Source organism: Oreochromis aureus, linkage group 4 (assembly GCF_013358895.1).
Source record: "Oreochromis aureus strain Israel breed Guangdong linkage group 4, ZZ_aureus, whole genome shotgun sequence".
Lineage (NCBI taxonomy): Eukaryota > Metazoa > Chordata > Actinopteri > Cichliformes > Cichlidae > Oreochromis > Oreochromis aureus.
Genome location: NC_052945.1, coordinates 25,109,965 through 25,134,642, shown reverse-complemented (window position 1 = coordinate 25,134,642; position 24,678 = coordinate 25,109,965). Strand labels below are relative to the sequence as shown.

The 24,678-nt window shown below is 41.3% G+C and overlaps 3 protein-coding genes across 3 annotated transcripts in view; 2 read left to right on the top strand and 1 right to left on the bottom strand.

Annotated features, from left to right (window-relative positions):
• Positions 1-403: 403 nt before the first annotated feature.
• slc25a17 (solute carrier family 25 member 17) lies at positions 404-3,847 on the bottom strand. Its single transcript, XM_031749398.2, has 9 exons — positions 3,627-3,847; positions 3,148-3,208; positions 2,978-3,044; positions 2,675-2,826; positions 2,361-2,477; positions 2,090-2,238; positions 1,690-1,785; positions 1,463-1,551; positions 404-737 (listed from the first exon to the last, which is right to left on the bottom strand). The coding sequence occupies exons 1-9, from the start codon at positions 3,678-3,680 to the stop codon at positions 584-586; spliced, it is 939 nt and encodes a 312-aa protein (XP_031605258.1). The 5' UTR covers positions 3,681-3,847; the 3' UTR covers positions 404-583.
• A 4,849-nt stretch (positions 3,848-8,696) lies between these two features.
• On the top strand, positions 8,697-10,045 carry LOC120440007 (transcription factor 7-like 1). The gene is made up of 5 exons (XM_039611565.1): positions 8,697-8,844; positions 9,056-9,206; positions 9,360-9,467; positions 9,587-9,629; positions 9,739-10,045. Exons 2-5 carry the CDS (start codon positions 9,117-9,119, stop codon positions 9,984-9,986), a joined length of 489 nt encoding a protein of 162 aa, XP_039467499.1. The 5' UTR covers positions 8,697-8,844; positions 9,056-9,116; the 3' UTR covers positions 9,987-10,045.
• A 9,614-nt stretch (positions 10,046-19,659) lies between these two features.
• The window catches only part of arhgdig (Rho GDP dissociation inhibitor (GDI) gamma), a 31,693-nt gene continuing 26,674 nt past the window's right edge, over positions 19,660-24,678 (top strand). Inside the window, exon 1 of the mRNA XM_039610771.1 lies at positions 19,660-19,991. Within this exon, the coding sequence (XP_039466705.1) occupies positions 19,919-19,991 (73 nt within the window). The 5' untranslated portion in view covers positions 19,660-19,918. The remainder of the gene's footprint in view (positions 19,992-24,678) is intronic.

Here is a 24,678-nt window from a genome sequence, read left to right as displayed (position 1 = left end):
TGAAAACAAGAAAAAAGTCGGTCCTGCTATGGGCTGAACCATTTCTTAATGGTGGAGGGGGGGGACACTATGCAATATATTCAGTTTTAGCATTTATATTCACTGTTGACTGTAACTACGCTCAAACTGTTAATGCTATCTTATTTTAATAAACAACACTGTCATATGCAAAACTGGGGTGGCACTTGGGGTGGCAAGGGATCATTTTAGGGTGGCACTTGCCACCCCATGCCACCCTTCTAGATCCGCCCCTGCTATGAACGACTTGGAGAAAGAGCCCAGAGAGACAGAAGAACTTTTCTGATTTGGCTGTTTCCCAAAAACACCCAAAACTTTGCACTTCTCAGCTTCCACATTATCAAACATTACCTCTTTACCTATAAAATTCCCTATAAAAGGACTCTTTAGTTTGTAATGTTTTATTGGATGGCTTATGCAAGTTACAGTTTCACCTTTTTAAAAAAAAGTGACTGGTGTCCAGGCAGTTGAAGCCCCCGTCACTCATACGGTCTTGTCAGCAGTGATTTCCACCGCTCATCGGTCCTTTATTGTGGTCAAGTGTGCAGTTAAGTGTCTTTGTAAGCTAGCGCCTCTTGTAGTGGTTGTTGCTCAGTCCCATCACTCTGAAGGTGCAGCTTGCGATCTTCTCGTAGAGAAGGAACATGAGAGCAGCAGTCAGCACCGTCTGCAGCAGCTTTGCTTCAAGGCCTTTAAAAAGACCCAACATACCATACTTCCTACAGAAGAAAACCAGCATGAAAACGTTAAAGAGCAAGAAGTGAAAGAGCAAAATTATTAATATTCAGGAACGCAGATGATACATCACGAGGGCCCAGAGATGAATGCCCATACTCCATATAAAGCACCTTTCAACTACTCCCTAATTCACAAGGTTCAATCAAGTAATTAAACCAGGGATCATTTGCTTGTTATGCTGGATATAATTAATCTAATTGTTAAAATATAAATGCAGAGATTATCCGGTGTGTTTTCCTGATGAGTTCTCTAGAGTCTGACTGTACAGTTAGTTGTACATAATTATTGCAGATGTGTATGGTAATGCATTTGCAATGGTTTCTATTGTAAAAAAAAACAACAACACAAAAAGCAACAAACAGAGCAGCTTCTGCATGCATACAGATTTTTTAAAATACCAAATGGAGCTATTTCTTTCATCTTGTTCTTCATAGTAATTCTAACCCACGTTGACTAAGCGTGCTCTGTTTAAATGCGGTCACCCAAAATCAAGCAGATTCTAATGCGGATGTAACAAAACCATATTTGGGGTTCCCATCCACCCATTTTCCTCTCCTTTTCCAATTAAATCACCACTTTTTCATAGAACGACAGCCAGACACAGGCAAAACATACAAGAACACGCTAGTCAGATGGTGGCTTCAAACCCAGGACCTTCTAACCCATACGTCATGGTGGCAATTTCAGGGTGAGGTAACACACTTACCTCACCCTGTTGACCAGCAGACACTTGATAGTTCTGAGACTGGACAGCAGCTTTGACTTCTCTGTTGATGTGTTGTTGTACTGTCCGAACTGTGGTGATTGAACAAAAAAGAAAAACATATCTCTGAGATTAATGTTTTCTTTGTTACAGGTTCATACGTTCACAAATCTAGCTACTAAAAGATTATATGCGTCACTTTAAAAGTGAACAAAACAATGCAGACATACCCTAAGAATGGACTGTATGGTCTGCAGTGGGTATGTCACAGTGGTGGCGATAGCTTTGGCGATGGCCCCGATCACAAAGACCTCCAGTGATGACAGCTTTGGGCAGAAAGAAGAACCTGAATCTTTTGTGTATCATCAGAGGAACAAACGTATCCTAAAGGTGAAAGTTTTGAGTTCAGATGACCTCACTAATAGGTGAAGTGTAAAAGTTTTACTCTCTCTACCCATCATGTTTTCCTTAGCTAATAAACATACCCACAAATGCTGTGGTAGTGTCCGAAAAAGTCTCAAAACATGTGGTGTTCAAAAGACCAGGGAACACATGCAAAGCCACTGAACAAATCATGTGAACAGAATTACCAACCAGACAATGTCTGCATACTTCCATTTTCTTACTCACCTCCCTGGGAATGCCTCTCCTCAGCTGCCTCTTCAGGCCCTCATAAATCATGAATTGGATAGCGGGGTTGAGCACCAGCAGTAGGGACGGGAAGGTCCCGTTCCACAGCGCTGTGACGCCCTCGTCACGGATGATCTGCACAAATGCATCTGCAAAATCAAAACAATTTGGAAGCAAACGCACGAGAGAGAGAGAGAGAGAACTAGTAGTATGCGCATGTGTAGAAGGTTTGCACAAATACTCATTAGAGGTCAAATGTAAGGTCATTTACCCAGAATCCCAGAGTAGTTGGTGGGACGGATGTCTTCATTGTGAAACTTAGAGCCCTGGAGCTTCAGTCTGGTATTGACGACCCACAAAGGGGTGGTGACAAGTACATTTACAACCCCTGGAGAGACAAAAAGGAAGATGAAATCAAATCTTTACTGCCGGTTTTAGCATTTAGAAATGTAAATAATGTAAATTGGTTTTATACACTGTGCAGAACAGGCTACTAAATAGGAGTTCACGCTAGTCATTCTCAGGACAAAGGCACGAGGGACTCATCTGAAATTAGATGGCAGTTCTTGCCAATGACCACCTCACCTGCTGCGATGCCTATGATCAAGTCAGTGCTTGGTGCTGACTGTTTTCCTTTCAGCCAGCTAGCCTTGAGGCAGTGGAAGCAGTAGAAGTAGACAAAGTTGGAGCAGCATAGGCTGCAGATGACAGGGAACCAACCTCTATAGGGTGCCAGTCTGAAGAAGGGGCAGAAGTAAACACAGGGACACACCTTAGCAGCCTTCTACTGCATGAAAGACTGTATTTTGGTGCTTGAGGGGATGCGTGCAAATTTATTAAAATAGTTTTGGCTTGAAACACATTGGGATTTTCACTATCTATACTCACAATCCTTCCTCCTTCACAATTTCTGCCAGAATGGCTGGAGTTGATTTGGCTTTCCTGTTTTCATCCACTGAACACAAACAGATGGGGAATTTCTTTCATTAAAAGAAAAAAAACAAAAAAAAAAAACCCAAAAACTTTTGGAAATGAGACTGTGATTTCTGCTCTCTTACCCTGGAGCCGCAGTCTGGCAGTATCAAGAGGGAAGAACACTGTCATTGCAGTCACACTTCCCTAAAGGGGCAACAGTAAGAAATCCATGGCATGCCATTTTTTTCACATATGGAACAAACCCTCGAATGAATCCCATATAAAAATCGAGCAAGTTACAGGAACATACATGCAAACGGCTTAAAATGCACACTAGGATCAAAAATAAGACGTTTTATATATGATTGTTATTCAGTATTCAATTCGGCGTGTTTAATAAGTTACAAGTACATTAACATTTCGCGGAATAAAGAGGTTATTGTAAACATTTACAGCTACATTCTCTACTATTTAATGTTTTTGGTAAAGTTGGGACTGGAAATTGTCATTTTGAACTGAGCTCTGTTTGGATATCTTTAAAGCATGTAAGTAGTGACAATACAGCAACTCCCATTTGTGACTTTAAATTAAGCAGCGCATACTGAAACTAGGATCAACTTACCACTGCTCCTGAGACAGCATGAACCAAACTCTCATACGAGAAAACCTCGTTCATTGTCACCGCCAAATTGAGCCTGTTACATTCAATAATATTCAATATTGCCTCAACAGCCTAATAATTATTATTACAGCCTCCCCTTCTCTTGCTAGCTGTTCTTGTTTGCCTCTCTCTAAAAAACAGCTCGCTTCCTCGTTTCAGACTCGCGCGATTGCTTTAGGGAAATGTAGTTCTCTTCGCCCTACACGTTCCTGTTTGAACTTCAGGATTTTCTTACAGAGATTGGATAAAACAGTGCTTTGTAGGATCTGCTGTAACTTTCCACTTTACTGTGCTATAGATACAACATGTGGGTTTGGCTACAGCGCTTTATGCATCAGTTTCTCATACAGTCACTGACCACTTTATTAAGTGCTAGTACAGAGCTAGACACCCTAGACCAGGGGTCGGCAACCTGCGGCTTCGGAGCCGCATGCGGCTCTTTAGTCCTTATATTGCGGCTCTGCATGGTTTGGAAAAATAAATTATAAGTATTTAACTGAAGTGTTTTTTATTTGTGTTAGTTCTTTTTTAAAACTTGTAGTTCTAAATTGGAAGATTATTGCGATCTTGAATAATAAAAATAAAGTTATATTTTATTATTTTCGTTGTTCAAAATAAGCGTCACACTCTTTGAAGCCGGTATACCCGCCGAAACGACGTGCATTTACCGAGACTTTCAGCCCCAGGTAGGCCTAGTATGGAGAACTGTAAGAAAAGAAAAATATCTGAAGAAAATACAACATTTAACGATGCCTGGGCAGAGTCATTTGTACTTACTTCTGACGAGAGTGGCCTACCAGTATGTCTAATTTGTGGCGTGTCGATCTTCGGATCCACATGTGTATGTGAGCATCTATTCTCCACCATGAACTATGTTAAAAACAAACACCGCACACGCCTCACAGACGACAGCTTACAGTCCTGCGTAAAGATGAATATGACTTCGTACAGCAGACGCTGTGCGCAGAGGTTCAGGAGCAGAAGTCCGATTGTAAACACATCACGGCAGAACCGACGATGTTTACATGAACATGCTCTTCAGCATCTCTTTATTGACCACTTTTCACACACACACAGCCGGCTGTAGCTTTCCAGCGCACAGCCCGACACATACAAACAACAGCAGAGAGAGCAAGCCGGTGAGGCGTGATTGCGGATGCCACTCAGGTACGTCTGCCTCTTCTGCAGCGTCTCTGCGGGCCACGCCCCGCGAAGCACATTAACCGGTAAAATAAATATTATGCAGATATGTTGAAAATATTTATTTTTAATTTTTTAGGAGCATAGTGCTTTTTTCCAATTATTTTTTTTAAATTCTGGTCAAGGCTCCGCTCCGGGAAGCCCAGAAGGCGATATAAGGATGACGGCTCACTGTTTTTTTTTTTTTTGCTACATGGATAATTTAAGTTCAGCTTTTTAATTCATTTAAAAGACACCTTCAACTGGTTGGCTTTATTTTTAGTTATTATTTTTTAAGGGTTGACAATGTGTTCATTACATAAATAAAATTTAATTTTCTCCGTAGCACTTCATGGATTTCATAACCGACACACTATAGTTGTTTATACAAAGCATAAAGGTAAAAACAAAAAAAACAAAAAACAATATACACAGTGTTATCTTCATTTTAGATGTCAAAAAGTATTTGCGGCTCCCAGTATTTCCTTTTCCGTAGAAACCGGGTCCAAATGGCTCTTTGGGTGTTAAAAGTTGCTGACCCCTGCCCTAGACACATTCATAACCTCATTAAATTAAGGCTTTAAGGTGGTGCTGGAAACAATCATTAAAGATCTTGGTCCAAATTGAGACGATGCTCATCCATGATGTGAATCTTCCATTCCTCTACATCCTACAGGTGCACTGTTGGAGTGATCTGTGGTGACTGTGGGGGTCATTTGTGTACAATGAACTCATTGTCATGTTCAAGAAACCAGTTTGAAATAATTTGAGCTTTATGTCATGCTGTGTTATCTTGTTTGAAACAGCCAGTCATAAAGGGATGGAGATGGTTAGTAACTACACTCAGGTAGTAAACGGTTGTGTTTAAACTATGCTCAGTTGGTGGAAAGTGTGCAAAGAAAATATTCCCTACACCATCACACCACCACCTACAGCAGCGGTCCCCAACCCCCGGGCCTCGGACCGGTACCGGTCCGTGAGTCGTTTGGTACTGGGCCGCGAGAGTTGAGGCTCAGGTGTGAAATGTATGGTTTTCAGGGTTTTTATCGGTTTTCAGCGTTATTTTGTTATCGTTTTTATCGTTAACTCGGTTTTCCTGGGTCTTTTCACGTGTGTTATGAATAAATCTTCTTTTTTCCGGTACCGGCACTAGTTTTACTTTGTTGTATTTATCCGCGACACCCTTTTTGCCGGTCTGTGAAAATATTGTCGGGCATAAACCGGTCCGTGGCGCAAAAAAGGTTGGGGACCGCTGACCTACAGCATGAACTGTTGATAGGAGCAGGATGGATCCATGCTTTCATGTCGTTTACGCCGGATTCTAACCCTACAAGCTGATGCAGCAGAAGTTGACTAATCTAGCTAGGCAACGATTTTCCAGTCTTCTATTGTCCAGTTTTGGGGAGCACATGTTAATTGTAACCTCACCTTCCTCGTCACTGACAGGACTGGCACGCAGTGTGATCGTTCACTGCTGTAGCTCCTCTGCTTCAAGGTTTGACATGATGTGCATTCAGAGATGCTCTTCTGCATATCTTGGTTGTAAGAAATGCTTATTTGAGTTTCAGTTAATGTCCATTCCCTGTAAACTACAGAGATGGCTGTGCCCACAGTTAGTGAAATTCTCACACCAGCCCTTTTAGCACCAACTACCATGCTCAGTTTGAACTTAGGCAGCCTAAATACATGGAGTTGCTGTCATTTGATTGGCCTTAATTTGTTGAGCACGAGAACCTAAGGAAGTTGCTGGAGCCAAATGAAGGTTGTATTAGATCTGAAACCTAATTTAAGGGGTTAATTGTACTTTAATGGCAAGAGTTTAAAGATTTTAAAGATTTTCTAAAATTCTTGAATGTGTAAATTTGACATATTCAAATGAAGTCAACTATAAATAATATTTGATTTTTGGTGCACAAGGCGAGTCACTTTTGTAATCCAGTTGGCAAAGAATGGAGGCCCGGGCCCACAGGTGAACAAAGCAAACTTTATGTACTCCATGATTTGAGTTATAATCTAGTTTAGAAAGAAATGTTTATTACACTCAACCCACCACTCAAAAAACCCTGCTCAAAGCAGAAAACAAACATTGATATTTCTTAGGATTATTTTGTGTCTGTGCTTATAATTTGGTTACTAAAGGAATAAGCACACTGACAAGTAATGTGGGCTCAGTGAGGGCCCTAGAACAACTTTCTGCCCCGACGATGCTGAAAACAAGCAGGTGTGGAAAGGAATGATGCAGTTACATGGAAACACAGTTTCAACTGTAACAACACAGAGAATCTGACAGCACTTCACCTTTGAACGTCATCGTGTGAAAACGTATTCATCAGAGCCTCCAAAAGAAAACCTGCAAACTTCAATTTTGAACAAGATTTAACAACAAAACAACTGAAACTACACTGAACATTTTGGGTGAGTACTTACATCGGTAGTTTTAAGGTCATTTTGGTTGATACAGTGAAACATCTTAATAATACACTTGACTCTTTTAAATCCCACAATTTTTTTTTCTTCAAAAAAATGTCCCTGAATCTTGTGTTTTACTGGGTCCTTTAACTTGAACACAAAGAAAGAAAGCCCTGTTTAAGTTATTGAGATGTTGTGTGATGGAGCAGTAAAGTCAGGAATTCACATCATGTAAAAACCCAAGAATTTAATTAAAATTCAACAGATGATGCAGTGGCATTATGAGAAAGATTTACTTTAAAATATATCTGCAGTATTTGAAAAAATCTGTAAGCAGTAACTTCCTTCACAAAGTACACAGTTAGAGATGATTTAATCTCTATCAGTGCATCACACCAACATCAGGTTATTACAGCAATGCCTGTAAAGCTTGAATGTGCAGTGTACCTTGTTACTACTGCTGTTAAATATTTCCCTCTGCAGTATAGTTCAGCATAATCAGGTATTAAATCCCACAAGTCAGTATTTTAAATTTGTAACAGTTTGACCTAAATCTGAACTAAAAGGTTAAAAAAATGTTTTGAATTAAATGAAATTGTCATATAACTTGTTAGTGTTGTTAAATATTATATCTCTGATAATTAATGTAGATTCTTGTAGACTATATATATGAACTATTTCAATGTTTCTGAGGAACAACTGAAATCCGTTCACTATATTAGGTACTTTTATAGGACTTCTTCATAAAATAAATATCATATTTTAATTACTGACTTTAACTGATAAGTCCTGTTTGCACATAATACTTGTCCTTAGTTTAGTTCTGTATGATATAAAATGTCAGTCCCAGTCTAAGAAGATCAAATTCCTATGAATGTGTGCCACAGGATCCCAGAAAGAGAACAACTCTGTCCCAAAAATGGACATCAGGGAAGAGCTGGCTGTTATTATGACAAGAATGGAGTCAGAGGGGGCGCCATACGGTCTTGAACACGTATTTACTGGTATTCTGAGGGAAGAATCCGACCCTCCTCCTCCTCCCTTTTCTCCTTCTCCCTTTTCTCCACTTCCTCCATTTTATCCTCCTCCTTCTCCCTTTTATCCTCCTTCCTTTTGTCCTGCTCCCTTTTCTCCTCCTCCTCCTCCTCCTCGAGCAGACAGTCACAGTGGAGGATCTGTCAGCTACACCCCCCTGGGATCCGCTCCTCCTCTGCCCGAGCACCAACTTTCATATATGGCTGCTCCAATCACCGTGCTGCCATCTCACATGTGCGGTCAGCCAGGCACAGATAGCCAAGGACAGATGAGTCACTCAGAGGTAGTGACAGGTGTCATTAGACTTGTAGTGATAAAGGTGCTTAAACCTGTTGGATGCTTCAGGCTAATGAAAGAAAACAGTTTTGTTTACATGTTTCTGTGCTGTTTATCATTATTAGTCTTTAAAATGCTGGACTAAGTGTCAGTATTATGGATTTTTGTCCTTCTCCCTCTCTCCACACAATCTACTGTATCAGTTGCCTGTAAACAACATCCCAGCAACAACAACAGCAACTGTTCTTCCAGCTCCTCCACCCCACAGCTGCGCTCCAAAGTAAGTTTCTCTGCTGTGTTTTCTCACTGATCTGCAGGTATCTGTCATTCATCTGCAGATGTGTGTGTGAATTATTGTAATCAGCCTCCTTTAATGGTGTCGCCTTACATTCAGTTTCACAGCGTTACTCATGTTTTTAAAGTACTTTCCTCACAGTTGTACACAGTGGTAACACGTGCTCTCACTCTGGGTTTTATTCCTGTTGAAACAGAAAGCATCAAACCAAACAGGGTAAAGACCAGGCTTACATTAAGAAGCCCCCAAATGCCTTCATGCTGTACCTTAAAGAGCAGAGGCCAAAGGTCAAAGCACAGCTAAATATCAGTGACAGTGCAGCTGTGAATGCAGCTGTGGGAGAGAGAGTAAGTGTAACTCTGAATATATTTATGCATCTGTTAATGTTCTATGCTCTTGTTTGTGCATGTGTACCAGCTGTCCTGTAGTTATGTGTAGTAGCAGTGTGGCTGTGTATTTATACAAGCTGACAGTGTCTTCTTGTGATCTTCTGTCCACAGTGGAAGTCGCTCTCAAAGAAGGAGCAGAAAAAATATTTCGACAAGGTGGAAACACAAAGATATCATCACGCCAAAGAACATCCGAATTGGTCAACCAAAGAGAACTATGTATGTCCAAAGTGCCAACATACAGTTCATGCATGTGCCTTTCACTGCGCTGAATGATGAAACAGTCACTGCTGAGAGTTTGTGTCAGCTCAGGAAAATTCTGATGTGTTTGTTTTTAGGGCAAAAAGAGGAAGAGAGTCAGAGATCGCAACTGCACCAAAGGTGAGAGAATATTTCGGGGAATCGTTTTCATGTCAAATGTGATGAAAAAAGTCAAAAATCTATTAAAAAAGAACCATTGTGTTTTTGTTTGTGTCTTCTGAACCTGAAGAGGACGCTCAGCAGGCCAAAACACCTCGTATGAGGCCAAGTCAAGCAGAGCCATCTTCTAATTCAGCTATGAAGGAACCACATCAGCTGGATAGAGTCTGGGTGTCCCAGCCACAGACACAGCCAGGTGTTAACACCCTAATCAATCAGAAAACAGTACTGGTGCCAAACACACTGAACCCGGTCAGTGTGCCTGTGTGCAATGTGCCATGTGCCACAAGTTTATTAGTCCCTCCTGTAATAAAGTGAATTATTGTTTGCAAAGTGATTTGTTCCGCAATGGATTGTGTTGCTGCACGGACATCTTAGAGTGTAACACTAGTAAGTCGGGGTTGGGCCAGATCGTTAGGCTGTATGTACATTAGTGATGGGATTTCCGGCTCTTTTTAGAGAACCGGCTCTTTAGGCTCGGCTCATTAAAAAGAGCCGGCTCTTTAGGTTGTTTTGTTGCTTTAATTAATTTATTATTAACAACAATATAAAATTATGCACAAAAGGAATTACTAATGTAAATGCGGTGGCCCCTAGAGACAAAGCACGTACAAACTCCAAAACACATTTCTAGCGTTAATTGAACTTCCAAAACAGAGCTACCTAGATCACTTAAACACAATTGAATGTGAATTGAAAGCAGAAGTATTTATACACAAGCACTCATATATATTCAAATAATTCAAAAAAATGTTCATTTACCTGTTACTACTACACACCAAATCCGGTCGTTGGTACTTCCTGGCTTGTGTAGCCACTAGGCAACAAAAGCTCAACACTGCGCCTAGCATCCTGGAGCACTTCTGTTGTCTGAGTTTTTACGTGTTTTGGAGTTTGTACGTGCTTTGGAGTTTTTACGTGTTTTGGAGTTTGTACGTGCTTTGAAGTTTTTACGTGCTTTGGAGTTTTTACGTGTTTCGGAATTTGTACGTGCTTCGGGGCTTGTACGTGATTCGGAGTTTGTACGTGATTCGGAGTTTGTACGTGCTTTGGAGTTTTTACGTGTTTCGGAGTTTTTATGTGTTTTGCAGTTTGTACGTGCTTTGGAGTTTTTACGTGTTTCGGAGTTTTTACGTGTTTTGGAGTTTGTATGTGTTTCGGAGTTTTTACGTGCTTCGGAGTTTGTACGTGCTTCGGAGTTTGTACGTGATTCGGAGTTTGTACGTGCTTTGGAGTTTTTACGTGTTTCGTAGTTTTTACGTGTTTTGCAGTTTGTACGTGTTTCGGAGTTTGTACGTGCTTCGGGGTTTGTACGTGATTCGGAGTTTGTATGTGCTTTGCAGTTTGTACGTGTTTTGGAGTTTTTACGTGCTTTGGAGTTTTTACGTGTTTCGAATTTGTGCACCGCCCGGGCCTTGTACGTGATCCAGAGCCTTGTAACGTGCTCGGGGTTTTATCGCGTGATTTGGAGTTTGTAACGTGATCCGGAGTTTGTAACGTGCTTTGGAGCCTTTTATGTGTTTGGAGTTTTCGTGTTTTGCAGTTTGTAACGTGCTTTGGAGTTTTTACGTGTTTCGTAGTTTTTTACGTGTTTTGCAGCCTGTAACGTGATTCGGAGTTTAACGCCTTTGCAGTTTTACGTGTTTGAGCCTGTAACGTGTTCCACAGTTTTACGTGTTTTGGGTTTATGCGTGTTTTGGAGTTTGTATGCGTGCTTGAGTTTGTAACGTGCTTTGGAGTTTTTAACGCTTTGGAGTTTTACGTGTTTTGGAATTTGTACGTGCTTCGGGGCTTGTACGTGATTCGGAGTTTGTACGTGCTTCGGGGTTTGTACGTGATTTGGAGTTTGTACGTGATTCGGAGTTTGTACGTGATTCGGAGTTTGTACGTGCTTTGGAGTTTTTATGTGTTTCGGAGTTTTTACGTGTTTTGCAGTTTGTACGTGCTTTGGAGTTTTTACGTGCTTTGCAGTTTTTACGTGTTTCGGAGTTTTTACGTGTTTTGGAGTTTGTACGTGTTTCGGAGTTTGTACGTGCTTCGGAGTTTGTACATGATTCGGAGTTTGTACGTGCTTTGGAGTTTTTACGTGTTTCGGAGGTTTTACGTGTTTTGCAGTTTGTACGTGCTTCAGAATTCGGACATGTTTTGAAGTATGTACATGCTTTGTCTCTAGGGGCCACCGTAAATATACTTTTATTTATTCACTCCACATAAAATGTAATAAATAAATCATATAATACAAAAACCAACTATTCACATTTCAACTTTTAACTATTTAAATTTTCAGCTTTTTCCTTTTAAACAAATTTAAAGTGAAACAACACAAAACACTACAAACCACAACACAATTAAATATAAATTCAAATATGAAAACAAAAAGAAGATGCACATTCTCTGTCATATGGGCCTGCATGAATAAACTTTCTGAATCCTTTATCATCTGCAACTGAATATAGTTGTGGATGATTACTATACCTTTCTAATTTGACGTTGTTGTCCCTGGCTCTTTTTCTCTCTCTCTCCCTCCGGCTCTGTTCCTCCCAGCGCAAAGCACAAGGCTCGCGTGCGGAGTGAAGCGGGAAAAAAGTGCGAGAGAGAGGGTGAGAGAAAGAAAAAAAAACCCCCACGGCTCCCAATAAGGAGCCGGCTTGTGTCGTTCACTTCAAAGATCCAGCTCTAAGAGCCATTTCGTTCGCGCCCGACACATCACTAATGTACATGGCAGAGGGGCAATCTGAGTGGCATGACTTGTTAATAAACCTTACTACCCCATTGGGTAGGAAATAGATATTCTGGAATCTGTCGTGAATGAGACCAGAATATAACATGGTGGCAGCGGAGCGGGCAGCGGAGCAGGCAGCGGAGTAAGCTGCACGGCCGGAGTGGACCTCCCGGAGACGCCTGTCGGAGCGGTGAGCAGCGAGTTAGCTACGCCGCGATGCTAGGAGGCCCTTAAAGCGCCGCCGACGCTGGTATTGGACTCCAGTAACCTGTCGCGGACACGGAAGACCTGTAGGGATGAGTGCCTCTCATCTGGAGTCCCCTCCATTCACACCACTGATCTCAGAATCACCCTGAACCTGTCTCCTTCCCCACACAGCCTCAGCATCATTCCTCTCGGTGGGAAATTCCCTAGACTGGTCCTCAAGAAACTCAAACCAACCCTCATGGATTCATTTGCATCATAGGCCTCCTCTGCTCCACCCATTCCACTCCAGACCGAGGCCTCCTCATTTAGTTAATGCAACACACATGCAGTGGCCTTAATTTGCAACTCCAGTATGAAATCTAAAGGCACCGGGACTGAGATGAAAGTCACTACTGAGCCTTTTAGGCGTCCTTCTCTTTTTATGTGTCTTTATTATTTACATGTGTTTTTGCTGCTTTGACATATTAAAATGTAATCTGTAAAAATGTCCACTGAACTGGAACATATGTTACCTTAATGCCATTAAAGATTCCCTGTATTTAACCTTAAAAAGTATGTTAGATTATGTACTGATAGAAATTCACAGTCTCCAGATTTTTCCAGAGTGCAGCAGACTGATCTACTCATTACTTTGAAAGCATACCTCTGATTCATCTCCCATTATGAGACTCTACTGTTTGCTGGCTGTAGTGAGGATATAAACTATAAACACGACTTTTAATGGTAGAGCCTCTTATATACAACTACTTCAGCCGTTACAAAAAATGTTGTTAGGAAGACACTGATTTAACTTCACAGTAATTGGAAAGGCTTAAGTTTGCAGTGCTGTTGAACTGTTGAAGTAAGATATTTTCCTCAATGCACTAACACCAGTCACCCAATAACAATGAAACCATGGACGGGTGACATTTCTAAAATTGCTAAACTTGTTCAAATACAATGTTAAAATGCTGGAACATAACAAACATAACAAATGAGCTCATAGCATTGAGACAGGGTCCAAACATTAAAGTTATAAACTGATCCCCATGTCACTGAGTGAAATAAGGATTCGATCCCCTACAACCCAACAAGAATTCTGGCTGCCAGAGATGTGTTTTGTGCCCATGTGGCACATAGACTGCAATCGATCAATCATAAAGCACTGATTCTATCCACAGAATCAGTTTCTTCCATTCTAACCTTTCCACCATCATGGGCAAGACCAAAGAGATGTCAAAACATGTCATGGACATGATTGTAAACCTGCACAAGGCTGGAATGGGCCACCAGATCATCAGGAAGAAGCTTGCTGAGAAGGTCGGTGTGATTATTCAGAAATGGAAGAAATATAAAATGACCATCAATCGGCCTTGTTCCAGATCATCATGCAAGATCTTGACTCAAGGGGTTAAAATGATCATGAGAAAGGTGGAGGAATTTTACAAAATTACACAGGAGGAGCTTGTTAATGATCTGAAGGCACCTGAGACCACAGTCACCAGAAACACCACTGGTAACACACTACACTGTATTGGATTGAAATCTTACAACACTTGTTTAAGTGCTTTCACAGTCAAGCTGAAAAGGGTAAACACCAACTAGCCCATTGGCTGGGCTGGATGTGCTTTACAGGTCTGCTGCTCTACTGGTCTGCCCAGGTCTGGTGTATATGACGGTTAAATCTCCCACGAAGCCTTTTTTGTACCTGTGAGGTGAATCTATTAAGTCACTGTGACTTTCACCTACACCATACCTACAGTTTGTTAGTATGTTCACAACAAGTGAGAACAAAGAATACAAGTTGCAATACAATGCAAGTTTGGAGTTCATCATTATTTTATACCCTATTAATGTGTAGATTTGTGCATCATTACAGCTCATACTACCCTCTTCTCCCATTGAGAGGTTACTATTATCATCACCTGACCAAAAAAACCTCTGAGTCATTCCTCCATCCTCTGACAAGCTGGATTACCAGCCCTGATTACTTTCATACTTACTCAGTTACTACTTTAAAAACACCTTTGTGCTGATTCATAGATTCTTTCCTGTCACTTTCTTTTCTCTCCTGAAATTATTATTCAGAGAATTAACACTGGTGTTATTCACTCTCAGTCTGACTAAATCTGCTGGTTATGGATGAATGAGCCTCAAATGAGACAGGTTATTCGTTGCACGCTAAAAAGAAAGAGATAAATGCCCCCTCACCAATATACTGTCGGAAAACCATTTAGACACTGCTCATTCAGGCACCCCAAGAGTATAACGTACATAGTGTTTCTCTCCCTCTCTCTCTTTGCGTTAGTGTGAGAGAAAGATAGAGAGAGGCAGAAAGCAATTATTTCAGCTCATGTACCCGCAGCTTAATGGAATAACTTGCCAAATCAAAGCAGATTACGCTTGCGAATCCATGTGATATCAGTTCGTGAATTCAATTTGAGGTGTGTTACAGTGTGTGATAATTGCATTTTCTCATTTCTTTTAAATTACATTTGATTGTGATTTCATAAACAGCAAGAGGGATAACTAGGACTGTTTGCTGCAGGAAGAAACATACATCATTTATCTAGATCTGGGATGTCCAAACAGGAAATTAAAACTTAAGACACAACAGCTTCTGACAAATTTTACACCTGTTAGAAAGAGGAAAACATAAAATGAATCTCCAAACTTACATTTGCAGGAAATGCTCGATCAAAGTGTAAAACGAGTGATTGTAGCTTTACAGAGGAATATGGTTTCTAGGCCTGGAGCTCTCACTAAATTTAATAACTTTAAAACATCATTTTATCAATCTCTTACATGGAGGAACTTTGTCCCACTCTTCTTAATTATACTTCAGTTCATTGAGGTTTGTAGATGTTTGTTTTTGCACAGCTCTCTTACACACTACAGCATGTCAGTCAGGCTCAGGTTTGGACTTTGACTGGGCCATTGCAGCGCGTTGATTCTTTTCCTTTTCAGACATTCTGTTGCTGATTCGCTGATGGGCTTGGGATCATTGTCTTGTTGCATGACCCAGTTGGTGCCAGGCTTCAGCTGTCAGACAGGTATTGATATTGTACTGATACAAACTCATATCGTCACACCTCCACCGCCGTGCTTGACAGTTGGTACAAGGTGTTTATGCTGATATGCCGTGTTTGTGTTTGTATTTTCTTCAAACATGATCAGCCACCTCCACTTTGGTCTTGTCTACTGAAAAAGGACATTTTTCTGTAAGTCTTGTGATTTCTTCAGATCCAGTTGTGCTAACCTAAGCTGTGCTGCCATGTTCTTTTTAGATAGAAGAGGTTTTCTCCTGGCAAGCCCTCCCCAAACAAACCATACTTGTTCAGTCTGTTTCTTATTGTCCTGTCCTGAACTTTATCATTTAACATGCCAGGTGAGATCTGTAGAGTCTGAGATGCAGCTTTTGGAATTTTCTTTGTTTCTCTTTGTTTGAGTTTGAGTATTGCACAGTTTGACCTTGGGGTGGATTCGTTGGGATGTCCACTCCTGAGAGGATAATGCCCTTATGTTAACACACACCTGAATGGTTCAGACCAACAAACTGCCAAAACGTCTGTCTTTATAGAGGTCTCACATTTGCTGACTATCAAATAATCATGTGCATTTGATTAGCAGCTACTTATGATTTGAGAAATGGTGGCAGATGAAGAAGTAGCTTGAAATGGGTAAGAATTGGCCAATCACAGTTAGAGGTTGTCTCAATGCTATGTTGGATTTCTAGAATGGCACAGGGAAGTAGAAACATAAATACTGCAGTATTAACACATCTCCAGGACGAATTAGGAGACAAGATCACCCACCACACACTTCTTATTAAGAGGAGAACTATGAAAAACCTTTTTCATATGGCTATCTGAGGTTTTAGGTGGATTCTGATGATTCTTGCCTTTTTGTTTTCCCCGTTAATCATTTTATTTATTTGTTAAGATTATATATATTTATGCCATGAAGGTGTTATGAGTCATCTCACCTGTCAAGCAAAGAAGCAAATAGGATAATTCCAAATCCGTCAAACTATTTTTTCTAATCCATTCTGCATATATTAATGCTCGTCATTGTTTATCAGGTGAACCAATCTTGTGTGTATGAGAAGACAGTGGACTGGGTCACTTGATAGCTGAGTTATGTCATTATGTTGCGAAGATAAAAACAGCGCAGCTTCTTGTCAGCTGCCCGCTGAGTTTTCTGTCAGATTTTTCCTGTTTGAGGTGAAATACGGTTACGCTAAACCCTGGGGGGCCCTTCCACCAACACACTCTTTATGACCCCATTCATGGCTGGCGTGTTCGAGCACACATTTTATATATACCACTCACCCCACTACTGCTGCTGATTTATTTTTCCATAAAGTGATATGAATATAATGAGTTTATGGAACAGCTTGCTTTAGGACAGAGGCTCACCGCAGACACTGACGGGGGCGATTGTGTGGGCGAGGCAATGGCATTAAATCAGATTTTACTGCTGTTAACCGTTTGAAAATGACGGATTTGCACAGACACGACGAACCTTAAGATGAAGTTTGATGGGATATTTTTCATGGAAGGAACAGCTTCAGTGATATGTGAACTTAGTCACAGATCCAGGGACTTGTCAAACATAGCCTGTTCGGGTGCATGCGTCTGGTTTTGTTCTAAAATCATATATAAAATAGAATGTTTTTTAATGGGAATTTATTGTGTTGTGGGTGTTTTGGATTTTTTTTTCCACTGACACTCTGTTGCTTGACTTTAAAGACTGGCTCTAATGGGAAAAATATGTAAGGGCTGGCTTACAGAATTTGACTGGAATTGTACAATACAGTTACATATATTTGGAGAATTGTCTAAATTTGAATCCCACAGCTTCTGTCTAAACAGTGTTTTTATTATCATATCATGCCCTCACCCCAGAATATAAGCTGTTGTCCCCTTACCAACCAGTCCACAGCCTGAGATCGTCAGGAAGGAAATAACTTGCAGCTTTCTGCATCAATAAACCCTTTCAAGTTATTGTTGAAGACTTATTTTATAAGAATGTGTTTGTAACATTTCTTTTTAAAAAATTTAAGGTGATTTTATTCTTAACTATTGAATTATTCCTGTTGCTGTTTACTTGGTTTGTTTCAATCAACAACTTCTCTCAAGCTGAAAAATTAACTGCAGTTCCTCTAAAGGCCACATGAGTATTGGCTCCCAGATACAGGAAGGCGTGCTCGTAGCTTCAGGTCTGAAAAATGAAGCCAATACAGAAGTGTCTTAAACCTGCATTCTATCTAAAGACCACCAGATGGCGATAGCTGTGTTTGCAAAAAGGCTTCCAGTCCTATAGAAGTCTATGTCAAAACAGCTTTTTAACTTGAGCCCTCTAAACACTTTCCTGATGAGTTTATGGGCTCAGTCATTGATTTTGGGTCAGTGAATTAAAAAGTTACATCTATTTTGTAAATTTTGGTCATACTATGTTTCAAATTGGACGGCAAACTGCAGTCTCAAAGTGCTTTCTCATTAGCAGACGAGTCAATCATGAGTCATAGTTAGGGGTGTGGTCACTTTGATCAACAGGTATTTCAAGAGTTGTAGCTAGTTGCTTTCTGCAAAGACCTCACACTCAGTAATTCGAGTTACTAAATCATGTTGGTGTTGTTGGCCTCTCCATAATCATTGTAATTGGCCTTCAGCTCATCCAAAAACTTTTCCTGAATTTTTTGCTGAGTGAAGTCCAGTGTCCTTTTGCTCTGTTATCACTAGCTAAGTGCTAGCAAGCAACCGCTGATAGCTAGTGCTAAGGTGGCCAAAAACACAAGCAATGATGCTTCAAAATGCCAAGTCCAGAAGTCAGTTGCTGAAGTCATGGTGGAAAAATCCATGTTTGATGTACCATCTTTGATTTTACTCAGTTTTATTCCAGATGCCAGCTTCTGTATTCATGCATGACCACATGCAAAACACTTTGTAATGCTGGGTTTTGATAAGCGCTATGCTAATAAACTTCATTTTTTATTATTACTGTCATTCCTGATAACATCAAACAACATCATCCAAACAGCTAGCAGACTCTGAGAGGGTGAGAGGCAGGGAAATAGAGAAGTTGCCTCCAGTAGTATGTTAGGTGACAGCTGGACAACCCCTGAATGACAAAATAAGAAGGCATGTGTGCGCAGACATGAGTGAAAAGGAGTGTGTCTGATTGTCAAGTGGGGGAAGCAAATCCTTTTGTATTCTCCAGCACCACAACCTCCCTCGTGGCATCAGAGGTATCTGAAGAAAAGATAGGGAGCCAAAACAGTGATGTTAAATAAAAAAAAGAGTGAAAGACAAAGAATGAGAGTGACCGTCGTGATTGAAGCGTGCCGCTGACAGGGCGTGGTCACTTAAAGACAGAGGGAGATAAAGAACAAGATGAAACTGAAGGAAAGGGAAGTGAGATAAATAGGGAAACAGAGAGAGAGTTGGCTTGACACTGCGATACAAAGGTGAAGGAGGAGAGAGCCGATGCCACGTGAGAATTCGTAAAAGTAATGAAAAATGAAGAGGGGAAATGAAAGCATGAGAGAGTTGGAGGGGGCGCGTGAGAAGGAGTGAGGTGTGGAAGAAAGGAAGGAGGGGATGCAAGGAAGAGCGGAGGAGGGAGGGGGAGAGTGTGTGTGTGTGGGGGGGGTAAAGGATGAGCTCATTGCAGTCGCTGGGCTGATGGCATGAGGAGGGGAGGGGAGGGAGGGATGCGGGAGGGGAGGGGTTCCATGCTTGTCTGCGAATCGATAGCCAGCGTCTGAGCACCGCACACACTTACACACACACACACTAAACTGCAGACAGCTCTGCCGGCTGAGCCAGCGTCTGCCTACCGCTGTTCTTCCAGCATCCCTACTGCATCCAGAAACAGCTGACAGCATCCTCAGCCTTTAGATCTCTTTTTTTTCCCTTTTGTCACTAAACTCTAGTGTATGTAAGACAAGAAGTAGCGCAGAAAGCCGGCTGCTTCTCACGTCTGCTGCTTCCCTTCCCTCGACCTCCCTCCACCCTCTCGCTCTCTCTCTCTCCCTAGCTCACACACATCCTATCACATCCACACCCACACCCAAGGATACCTCCTTGCTTCCCTCTGCTGTTTCTCTCACGCCGGTCCTCTTTCTCTTTAACCCTCTACACCTGTAAATACGTATTTCTTGTTATTTCCTCAGAGGAAGAGATGCTCGCCTGACCTCTTTTCTTTCTACTCAAACACTTCTGTGGATTCTCTTCTTTTTAATCGATCCCTGCTCTGCCACTTTGTTGCTACCTGTGGAGGTCCTCTGGTTCTACTTCAGCCTGCCGTCTCACAGAGTAAAGCCCCGCAGAGAGGCACCATGCTGGGATTGGACGTGTGTGAGTTTGGGGGTCAGGTGCTGGAGCTGCTCTGGCTAACTATGTGCTACAGAGGTGAGGCGATGAAGAAGCGCACGCGAGCGTGTGTGTGTGTGTCTTTGTGTGTGTGAATTAATGTAACTTCAGTGACTGAAGTTAATGTTGCTGCTTATCAGTTATCGATTTGTGCTGAATTTTCATGATTTAGAGATAAAATCAAATTTGGGTGTGTGTGTTTGAGAGATGTTCATATGTGTATGTGTGTGTGTGAGTGTGTGTGCAATTTGTCTCCATCCTGCCGGGTGTGGACATTTTTATGTCTGACATGAAGCGCTGCCAAGACAAGCCAAAGGTGGCAGATCAATAGCTATTGATCACATCTTACAGTATCCTGCGTGTGTCTCTTTGTGTGCATGTGTGTGGCTTGTGTATGCATGCGCATGTCCTTATGTGCATCTGCATGCATGCTGCCAGCTTTTGAAATTTTTTTGAGAAAGTGTGTCTGTTCATTAATGGGAATGGTGAGGGAAAAAGGTGTGTGCGTCAGTGTGTGGGTGTGTGTGCATTTAGAAGGTGACACAGTGTATGCAGGAGTCATATTACATCACCAACGTTCTGCATTACTTTTAACAGCATCTTCTGCATTTGCAAAACTATAATAAATGCAAGATAAAACTGTGCGAGCGTGTCTGTTACACTGCAGTATTGTTGAACCCCGGTGCAGTACCAGATGGTGGTAAAGCGCTGGGGTTTCCCTTCACACAGGTGTGTGTATAAGAGTGTGTTTTGGGAGGTTTAGAAAAGAAAAATGAGCATGATTTAAGGACAGAGCCACAGAAGCGGTGAGAGTGAGGTCTCTTAAGTGGAGCGGTAATGTGCTTCAGAGCCAAGAAAGGCACAGATAATCTATTCTATTAACTGTATGAATTTCAAACAGCAGTTGGACATGATCGCGCCGCTCCAGGTGTGCAGCAGTGTTACAGCTCTCAGCCTGTTTCTCCTGCAGATTGAATACTCAGTGCTTCAGTTTCTGGTGGCCTAAAGTTCTGAAAACTGAAGACAGTTTTACTCTTTTAATCTACCTTTAATTTGGATTTTCAGAGTAAAATTACTCGCTCATGCTTCCATGCCTTCATTTAGTGCAGTCATCATATCGTGTCCAATATCCTACCAACACGATTGCTTAAACATGCTACATTTACTAGTTCCTTACAATCAAAATCTGACTGTGGCAATCTTTGCATCATTTTTTGTTGCAAGAGCAAAATGCAAAAAATCTGCACATCCTCTGTACATTTTTTCCCTGTGGATATGACACATCAAATCTCGTCATTTGGCCAGGACAGAATTTTGAGGACGTGTAGGAGAATTTGATAGGAACGTGGGAGGTGACTGAGTTGGAAGATAAACGGCAAGATGAAGGAGCAAAATGATAAAGCGAGGGTGAATAGGGAGGCATATCAGTGGAGTTTGTGGTGGAAAGAGAGCGAAGAAACATAAGAGAGCAAAGAGGGAAGGTGGAAATGGTTAGAGCAGGTGAGGAAGAAACTGGGCAGAAGGAAGAGGGGGATTTATTGTATTGGAAAAAAAAATAAACATCACCAGAAAACAAAGAAAGCAGAGGGATACCTCGAGATTGACGTGTTCTGTCAGCAGCTGTTACCAGGAAAGAAAAGGGAGCAGCTCGGGATATTTTACAAAGCGTGTTGTGTGTATGTGTGGGAAATACAGAGAGAGATACTGGATGAGTGGGTGAGGCCCAAGTGGCTGAACGCTTTTCATGAGCTGTCAATCAGCAAACATTGTCTCACACAGCGAGCAGGAGGCCTTGAAAATGCCTCATGGAAATCTCTTTTCTTTTCTAGTTCCTCTGCATTTTATAACCCACACGATTCCCCTGCTTGCTTCCCCGTCTTTTCTCGCTTATACTGTCATTTTTTCCTTTTTTCCATCTGAATAGGGCTGATGCTCCATACCTGCCTCTGTCTTCCTTCACGTCTGCCCTTTTTTTCATCCAAATATTCTTTATTCTCTCTTTAGATTCAACAACATAACTTCCGCGTTTCCCTCCCTAATCCTTCTCCTGTTTTGCCGTCTCTTGCTCACTTCCACCACTCAGGTCTACATGCACACACGCTGCCAGCTGCCAGATAAGAGATCTAAGAAAGCCACTGTATCTGTTTACGTTCATCATCCCGCCTCCTTTTTTTTGTCCTATTAGTGATAAATGAGGTTTTTATGGGTGAACAGACACATACGAGGGCAATCAAGTCAGTCAATTAGACAACCTGCTGTCTCATCAAGGCTGACAGAGCAGCTGTGGACATATTACTGCGCCTGTGTGTGTGTGTGTGTGTGTGTGTGTGTGTGTGCCAAACATTAACAAAAGTGGATGATGATTAAAGGGTGCAGGTTCATTTTCCCAGTCTGCTCATATGACTAAATTTGCGAAAGCCAGTGGATAATCAAGCATAATGATACATTATCTTGCAAGGTAAAGATGCCATGGCTGTGTTAGCAGTAATACGAGTTGGATTGGTAAGACAGACGCCCTCTCTGCTTTTAAGATTAGGCTTCAAACTTTCCTTTTTGATAGAGCATGTAGTTAGAGCTGGATCAGGTGACCCTGAAGCTTCCATTAGTTATGTTGCTATAGCTTCAGGCAGCTACTCGACTTGCTATGATGCACTGAACAGTTCTTCTGTGGTCCATATGTGTCCATATGCCACAACTACATATTTAACATTTGCCATATTTAACACAACGTTAACATTTGTCTTTTCCCTTTTCTTTTCTCTTCTCTTTCATTCTCACTCTCTTCATCCCACAACTGGTTGCAGCAGATGGCTGCCCCTCCCTGAGCTGGTTCACAGAGGCTTCTTCCTGTTAAAAGGGAGTTTTTCCTTCCCATTGTCGCCAAGTGCTTGCTCTTAGGCGTCATCTGAATGTTGGGATTTCTCTCTTATATTGTAGGGTCTTCACCTTACAATATAAAATGCCTTGAGGCAATTGTTGCTGTGAATTGGTGCTATATAAATAAAACTGAACTGAACTGAAATAATAATCGTAACTCAATTTACATTTATTAATTTACAACTCAATACATTTATTATTGCAACATTAAATATATGGCAGACCTTAGCAGACTCTGTTTTTGTTGTTGCTGTATTGTTTTTGCCTTCTGCAGTCCTTCTGATGGTCAGCAGGGGGAGACTACAGAGGGAGCGCGTCAGTATGACATGAAGGGGCACCTGAATTTCAACTTTATCTATTAGAGCCATTTTGTTAAATTTCATTTTTGTTAAATTTATATGCAGTGAGTCAGGTTTTTTTGGCTGAACAGCACCATGGTGTTATGACCACAAGCGTCTTGGAACTGGAGGATGACATATTGACTTTACTTTCTGGCAAAAGCCAGCGCTGCTCTTTCTTGTTACTTTTTATTTACTCACTAAATTGAATGAGAATTGGATCACAGCCACTAGGGGGATATACTGCCTAATGTCAAAACAAATTGCATTAGTTGATTTCCACATTTATGTTTGGGTTAATTTAGAAGGTATGGTGAAAATGACATTTTCAACTTTTCAGCCTCTTTTGGCCTGGCTCACATATAAGGAGGGATTTTCTTGATCCAGTTATCAGCCAATTTTGTCTCATAATAGAGGTTTCTTACTGTCCTGCTTGAGATCTGGGTTTTGACAGAGTAAGCGGGTTTACTGCAAAACGTTTGATGGCTGCAGATGGCGATGATATGAAGAAACCCCACATTATGATTGCAGTCAATTTTGATTTAGTTTAGGAAAACAGATGTACAGTTTAGCATGCATGGTGTTCTTCTAATAATAATAGCATGCATTTTAGTTTTTGTCATGAGTAAAAGAGCATTTTCAGAGGTTAAAAGAGGTTAAGCACTTTGCAAACTGCAGGTGAAAAAGATATTGAATGATGTCTGCAGTATCGTTATGTTATTTCAAAGACGGACTGTCACTCGTGAATGTGCCAATATGACCAGCAGCTGGTGTCATTTATTTGTCATCTCAGCTTTTCATCAGCAGGGCAAAATGGGGACAGAGATTACAGTGATTTGCTGGTTAGCATGATTAAGTGTTACGAGTGTCTCCGGTGTTGACAGGATGTCTGCATCACCCCTCTGTAATCTTAGAGGTGACGGATCAAGTGCAGTCATTTGTGGCAGGAGAGACCACACTCTGCCAGCAGCTCCACAGATGGAAACAAACCCTCCCGAAATGCTTTTACGGCCTTTTTTCATTCATATTATAGCTGTTACTGGCTGTGCAGAGGCCTGTAAGCTTCCTTTTTATTTTCTGCTATGTGTGTCTTTTTGTATATAAGTCTGCGCGTGCATCCCAGAGGTCTCGTTATAGTATTAGAACAGAGCAGTGACAGAGCGTCTCAAAGGACTATAAAAAACACCCAGCAAATCAACACTGAGGGCACACACGCTCTGTCACAGACGTGCAGCGAACACACACAAAGAAGAAGAAGTGTGTTTCTGACACAGTGAACAGTTATCTGGGTTGAGAGAGGAGGGGGCAGACAGGAAGCAATTATGCAAACAGACGCAGGAAAGTCATGGATGTGAAACTTTGATTACTCGCAATAAGGTTCCTTTTCCGTTTACAAGATAATGCTCCATTTGCGATATGTTATTTTAAATAAATATCAAAAGAAGATTTATTTTTTTAACCTTGATCTTCATCTCAGAGCCTCCATTGTGTAGATGAACAGCCCATTTGTC

Bases quoted from the DNA above. Each gene is read 5' to 3' on its own strand.
- slc25a17 (XM_031749398.2), bottom strand. From the start codon at position 3,680: ATGAACGAGGTTTTCTCGTATGAGAGTTTGGTTCATGCTGTCTCAGGA. The intron at 2,478-2,674 runs GTGAGGTGGTCA...TTGTCTCTCCAG, and splicing joins GATCATAGGCATCGCAGCAG to GGGTTGTAAATGTACTTGTC. The intron at 1,786-2,089 runs GTGAGTAAGAAA...TTCTGCCCAAAG, and splicing joins GGAGAGGCATTCCCAGGGAG to CTGTCATCACTGGAGGTCTT.
- LOC120440007 (XM_039611565.1), top strand. From the start codon at position 9,117: ATGCTGTACCTTAAAGAGCAGAGGCCAAAGGTCAAAGCACAGCTAAAT. The intron at 9,207-9,359 runs GTAAGTGTAACT...TTCTGTCCACAG, and splicing joins ATGCAGCTGTGGGAGAGAGA to TGGAAGTCGCTCTCAAAGAA. The intron at 9,630-9,738 runs GTGAGAGAATAT...CTGAACCTGAAG, and splicing joins AGATCGCAACTGCACCAAAG to AGGACGCTCAGCAGGCCAAA.